Source organism: Salvia splendens, chromosome 4 (assembly GCF_004379255.2).
Source record: "Salvia splendens isolate huo1 chromosome 4, SspV2, whole genome shotgun sequence".
In the NCBI taxonomy this organism is placed as follows: domain Eukaryota; kingdom Viridiplantae; phylum Streptophyta; class Magnoliopsida; order Lamiales; family Lamiaceae; genus Salvia; species Salvia splendens.
Window position 1 is genome coordinate 8,918,163 of NC_056035.1, and position 6,664 is coordinate 8,924,826.

Below are 6,664 nucleotides of genomic sequence, written 5' to 3' on the forward strand. Positions count from 1 at the left end.
ATAGTAATTTAAGGAACGGTTAAGGAACGGAGGGTTGCAGGTTCCGTTCCTTAGTTAAGGAATGAAGTAAAAAAGTACAGTGGGGCCCGCAAATAGTAGTTTAAGGAACGGTTTAAGAACGGTATAGGAACAGCGCTGTGGATGGCCTTAGACAAGATGTTGGTTAGGTATAAGGATAGAACTTATAATTCAGATGTAGATATACATATATATATACAGTTGTTGTTATTGCATTGTTGAGGGGTTAATAGAATTAGGGATTGTGGATTAGGTCTTTGTTATTTTGTAAATGGATTATTTATAGCTTACGCTCAGTAGGGCCATGTTTTTCTCCTTTGTTAATATTTATAAAATAATCTGGATTAATAATTCTTGCATTTATCATTTTCAGAAAAAATCAACATTATAATTTATACATAAACAGCATCATGACTTACTTAAATTATACCCCTACGGAAATTAATCAATTACTAGAAGATCCTTCTTTGAGTCTTATAGGAGTAGAAAAGTATATTAACAGAGTGATATATATTAACCTGTTACACATTCGGTCGTGCATGCAGTAAAATTTTTTACATTCATACGTAAACCATAGTTTAATTTCCATAATACTGAGGAGATAATCTCCAAGAAATTACAATAGAGAGGTCTGTATGAATTAGTTATAATTAATTAATCTAGCTATAGAGTAGCTAGGCTTGGGTCACAGCAACGCAAAACAGAGACTAAGTATAATATATTTAGTTCAATATTGACAAGCAAAACCAAATAGAAGATGACAAAAATTGTAAGTCAAATGGTGTTGGATGGCTCAGTCCCATTTCACAAACAAAAACTTTAATGGATTAACCTCTCAAAACCACATAATCTCCCTCAACTTGTGCAGTGGCTAGTACATTTTTATCTCTTTCACTCATCATACCACTTAGATAGATATTTAAGTGACTCAATCCATTGCACCTAAAGATGTGTAACATATTTATTGATGAAATTAAAATCATGCCACTAATAGACAATATTTTGAGGAGCGCATAAAGATTTCTGATAAGGCCTATTTCATGCATCGGTTTGTATGGTAAAATGTAGGCTACTTAATCAGTTTCACGCGGAAATCGAGTATTAATTGTGCAGGAATGCCGCTTAACCAAGGACATCAAGGCCAAACTGATCAAGTTGGCGCATAAGGCGAAAAAGGACAAAACAGTGTGGCTTGATCAAGGTGACGTGCAAGCAGTTAGCCGGGGACCACTACATTGCAGAAATAGGACACGTATAGCAGATGCGCTGGAAAGCGATCATCAATCGGTTATCAAGGACCACGGCGAAATAGAAAAGGGGACACGTATAAGCTGACTCGACGGATAAGACGCGCAATTCCAGCAAGGACGAAGATTCTCTGCCAAAGTTGTTATCACAGCTGGAGGTTGTTATGAAGAGTCTATAAATAGAGGACGCATCGCCATAGAGAGAAGCACTCTTCTCTCCGACCTTTAATCTTCTCCTTTATCCTTTGAGTTTCGTTTAGAGAGTTAGCAATGGTTAGCTAGAGAGTAAGAAGGAGTGCGACAGAAAGGAGCGCGACAGAGAAACCCAGATCTGTTCGGCGCAGTTTCAGTTTCCGACCGAGGACCTTTGGATTTATCGCTTTCTTACATTTCAGTTCTAGTTACTTAGTTAAATTCCGTGTTTGTTACGTTGTTGGAAAATCGTTCTTGTTTGTTTTCTGCACTTTCTAAGTTCTGTTCTGAATACTGTTTTGAATCAAAGTTATTTGTTTTCGTAAATCTCGTCAATTGTTCTAGCTCAGTTTCAGTTTTAAATTTCCAGATCCATTGTTTGAACTTGCATAATGTTGAATGGCAAGGTATTTCGTAGATTCATAGCATGCTTATGTAGTTAAGTCATTTATTTCAGTTTGTCGATCACCTGATCAGTTCATTGCTTCCAGCATGTTATGTCACTTAATCAAGTAAATAGTTTACATTCTGTCTAGCTTAATCCAGTAGTTAAAAACAAAACTCCCAACTTAAAGCGTGGCCGCAGCCAAAACCTTGTTCACTAAACACACTCAACGCACCAGCTTCTCTGTGGAATCGACCCCGTACTTGCCGCTTATTGTTGCATGTTAGGGAGTTATAAATAGTTTTGAAAGAGAGAGGGGCGCCTTGATCAAATCGCAACGACAATTGCAAACTGATCCACCCGATCGGTTATATCTTCATAGACCACTTGATCACAATAATCTATGTGCCGCCTCTTTTCAATTTCGTTAATCAAGATTAGTTCCAGTATACATTTTGATTTTCGGGTTAAACATATGTAATAGAGTCCACCTACATGGCTACAGGTAGGTTTCCTCATGTAGGGGCAGTGTGTTTGTGCATGGCAATTTTATAATGCTACTTGTAATTTTTCATTACAAATCCATCACATCTCTTTCAAATTCCACCACGCAAAATTACAAAAAGTATTTTATATAAGTCTGTTAAAATAAGTTAAATGACCCATCCCTTTTTTCTATTGGCCAACAATGTCAATATTCCTCCAATCAGCTCAACAAACATGATTGTGGGTGTTGAGAGTGACAACTATTATATATTCAAAATCTGCTTAATTAATTTTTTATCTCTTGTTATTTCATCCCAATATGGACTGATATGGCGTAACGTTAACGTGCATTTAAAAATTTTCGTATCTGTCCACCCACTAACCGTAACTCAAAATACACGAACCAAACCAATATATATATAGTATATGATTTATTACGTATATACACATAGAAGATGATTCGTTTCATAACATATCAGTTTACAAATATTAATATTAGTTGACATCACAAAACATATTAATATCCGACTAAATATCATTTAATTCGATGGTTCATGAATATCTGTTCTTGACTCAATATAAAAAAACGGATATATTTTGTGATGTCAACCGATTAGGAAACCGATTGTTCTTCGTGGAACTGTCCCAGTGCCGATTCAGAATCAAGGTTTTATCGATATACTATTAATATTGTATTGAATTATTAGACAAATTGCATAAATATATTTAGATTGAATTAATAAAACGATTATGATTGTACGAGCGAAATAGACATAAATTATATCACACCTTATTTTTTCTTTCCTCGGCGCTCATTTGATCAATCCATAATCACCACATACGTCACTCGGTTCAGTTACCTTCTTTCTTCTATTCCAACTTGCATATCTCTCTCTCTCTCTCTCTCTCTCTAATATACACGATTGAACTGTGATGAGCCTTATATTCTTTGTCTCCAAATACTACGTCTTGATCATAACCATTTTAGCCGTCGAACATTGATCGTCATGTCTGGAATCAAAGGAGAAGTAAGCGTCTAGCTATCTTTGTTTCAACCAGCATGTACACACAGACTAATTCTTGATTATTCAGGTGTTGTGGCCGAGGTTAGTGGCCAGCAAGATCTTCAAAAAGAGATTGGGAGGCAACAACTTCGTCGCCGATTATCCCACCGGAGACCATTCCTTCATGGAAATCCCACCTTGCTTCGCTCCCACTGCCACACTGCTCAAGGATTCCGACCAGGAGACACCAAATTACAAGTACGTAAGTATAAATATAATACTCATAGATTGTGCGTGTGTTGGCTTAGTGGTATATATATAGTCTGATCTTTAAATTTCTATTCATTCATTGATAAAGAAAATAAACTCATGTTTCCTTCTATATATGATTGAAATAAAAAGGGTCTTTGTTAGCACTTGGAACGTTGGAGGTGTTAAGCCAACGGAAAATACCGCCGTGGATGACTTGATAGACCACACGAACCCCTGCGATATCTACGTTTTCGGGTAACATTCATTTTTTTATTAATAAATTAATAGAAATTTTAAACGCTGCGACTAGAAATTGATTGAGATGGCATGATCAGTTTTCAAGAAGTAGTGCCTTTGAGAGCGGGAAACGTGCTGGGATCGGAGAAGAGCAAGATTTCGATCAAGTGGAATTCCCTAATACGAGCGGCTCTCATGAAAATCGACACCAAACAAAAAACAAATGAACAATATTCGAGTTTCAAATGCATCATTAGTAAGCAAATGGTTGGGATACTAATTTCGGTTTGGGTTCGGGCCGAGCTCCGGCCCTATATCCGAAACCCCAGCGTCTCCTGCGTTGGCTGCGGCATAATGGGCTGTTTAGGAAATAAGGTAACTCATCCATCATCAATTCAAACCTAGCTTCTCTCTCTCTCTCTCTCTCTCTCTCTCTCTTCATGAGATTAAGGAGTACTATATAATTTGTCTGAATTGTTGGTGCAGGGTTCTGTGTCGGTAAGATTTCGATTGCATGAAACAAGCTTCTGCTTTGTGTGCAGTCATCTGGCTTCAGGTGGGAGAGAAGCCCATCACAGATATAGAAACTCAAATATCCAAGAAATATTATCAAGAACCAATTTTTCCAGTGGTTCTTCACTTCATCTCCCCACGGATATTCTTCATCATGAGTACGTTTCCAATTCTATTTAGTATTAACCTTTATTTTCTTTTTGTTTTTTAACCTAAAATAATTTGAACCACGTACTTGTGCAACATGTTAATATAATACTTACATTAATTAACTACTAATAGTTTGGGCAGTGGATTTTAATATAAAATTAATACAAGAAAAATAAACAGAAATGATTCAGACATATTGTCACGTTGTATGTCCAAATAAAAACAATTGCAAAAAGAGAGACAAAGGAGGAAAAGGAAGGAAAAGTAATATTTCTATAATTGTGAATGAGGTTAATCTATACAAAATGTGTCTAATTTTTGTAAATAATTCAAAATAAAAGTATATGACTATTGATTGTGAACGAAGGTTATAAATATATAAGAAATATGTCTAATCTTTTTTAGATTTTTACTTTGCTCGAAGTTGATGTTAACTGAAACAAGCTGAAATTAATTCATAGGTGGAAAATGTAATTTTAATGACAGTCAAATTATGGCAAGGAAAACAAGGGTATATCCGCTTATTATTTATTTATTGTTTTGAAAAGCAATAATTAAATGTGTGGATTTTGGATGAGACAAAGCATCCGAAAGATCTTTTCGTTATAGCATCAGACAACCGATTAGTGAATAATCCTGCATATTAATCTTGATTACGTTTTGTTTATCTATTAGGACAAATGATCTTTTCGTTATAACATCAAACAATTGATTGCGAATTAATAATCTTAATGATATGTTAAACTTGATTAGTGTTTGTTCATCAATTAGGACAAGGAGACAATTCCAAAATAAGATCAAGAATAGTCAATAAACCCAACACTAATTGGCTGGTTTATAAGTTTAATCTTGTCAATATCGTTCAAGCCGTCTGTCGAATTAAACTTTAGGTTTGCTAATCACATGGAGTGTGAATAAATAAATAATGCTTCTGTTTGACTGTTTTCGACACTAATTAGTTAAATTGGTAGCTTAACCACCTCGGAACAAAATTATATGGTTTGTTTTTTAAATAAAGAAATAAATTGTTTTGCTTTCTTCTCAGGCATGTTACAATACGGCTTAATTACTCTACTTTAATCAAAGAAGAATAAACATTGCCCTAATTGCTTATAATTAAATTCTGCATCATTAATTATTCAACTTTTATTTATATTTATTTGGTTGAGATTTCTTTTGATGCAGCCGGGTGATATTTCTTGGAGATTTAAATTACAGAATCTCCTTGCCTGAATCAACCACAAGGCTGCTTGTTTATGAAGGAGATTGGAATGCATTATTGGAACATGATCAAGTATGATTACCTATATAGTTTTTATAATTAATTATTTACTGAGAGATAGTAGAATATTGAAAAATTAAATTAAATTGATGAAAAAATCAGTTAAGGATGGAGCTGATGGAAGGGCAAGTATTGGAAGGTTGGCATGAGGGAAACATAAATTTTGGGCCAACATATAAATACTATCCTGGTTCGGATGAATATTACGGCACATTTGAGGGCGAAAAGAAACGTGCTCCTGCATGGTAACTTTTTTTTTCATTGATGAACAGAAATTTAAAGATCGGCACGTGTTTAATTATTGTTATATATTTGGAATAGGTGTGATAGAATAATATGGCAAGGTGAAGGAGTGAAGCAGCATTTGTATGAAAGAGTGGAATCAAAATTGTCAGATCACAGACCAGTTAGAGCAATTTTCAGCACACAAGTAAGAGTGAAGTTGAAGCTTAGAGCCCTCGGAAACTTCTTTTTGTCCGAGAGATTTGAACGCTTCACAAATTCCGACACCAATCTGCATAATTTTCAAGATGATTTTCCCAACTCATGTAGTAATCCCAGATTCAGCCTTCACCTTACTGATTTTTAATATTGAGCCACTACTTTGTTAATATTGAGTTTAAAGAAAATATTACATAAATTAGTTCATGTTTTTTCTTTTATAATTTTAACCAAGGGATTGCATATATATAGATATGTCACAACAAAACTTGCTACGTAATATCATGCATAGTAAGATATCTCAAACTAGGCATAATATAAATATTAAAGATAATCGAAAAATAATGACATGCTAATATGTTCGAGCAAGTGGAGCTTAAATCAATTAAATACTTAGCTATAGCATGTTTAATAACTAATAACGTTTTAGTCGTCGGCATTAGGAATAGAATATGAA

The 6,664-nt window shown here is 34.6% G+C and overlaps 1 protein-coding gene across 1 annotated transcript; it reads left to right on the top strand.

Moving 5' to 3' along the window:
* Nucleotides 1–3,175: 3,175 nt before the first annotated feature.
* LOC121799816 (type IV inositol polyphosphate 5-phosphatase 9-like) lies at nt 3,176–6,454 on the top strand. Its single transcript, XM_042199303.1, has 8 exons — nt 3,176–3,356; nt 3,421–3,590; nt 3,735–3,839; nt 3,920–4,196; nt 4,308–4,492; nt 5,670–5,778; nt 5,869–6,011; nt 6,088–6,454. Exons 1-8 carry the CDS (start codon nt 3,336–3,338, stop codon nt 6,353–6,355), a joined length of 1,278 nt encoding a protein of 425 aa, XP_042055237.1. The 5' UTR covers nt 3,176–3,335; the 3' UTR covers nt 6,356–6,454.
* The last annotated feature ends 210 nt before the right edge of the window (nt 6,455–6,664 follow it).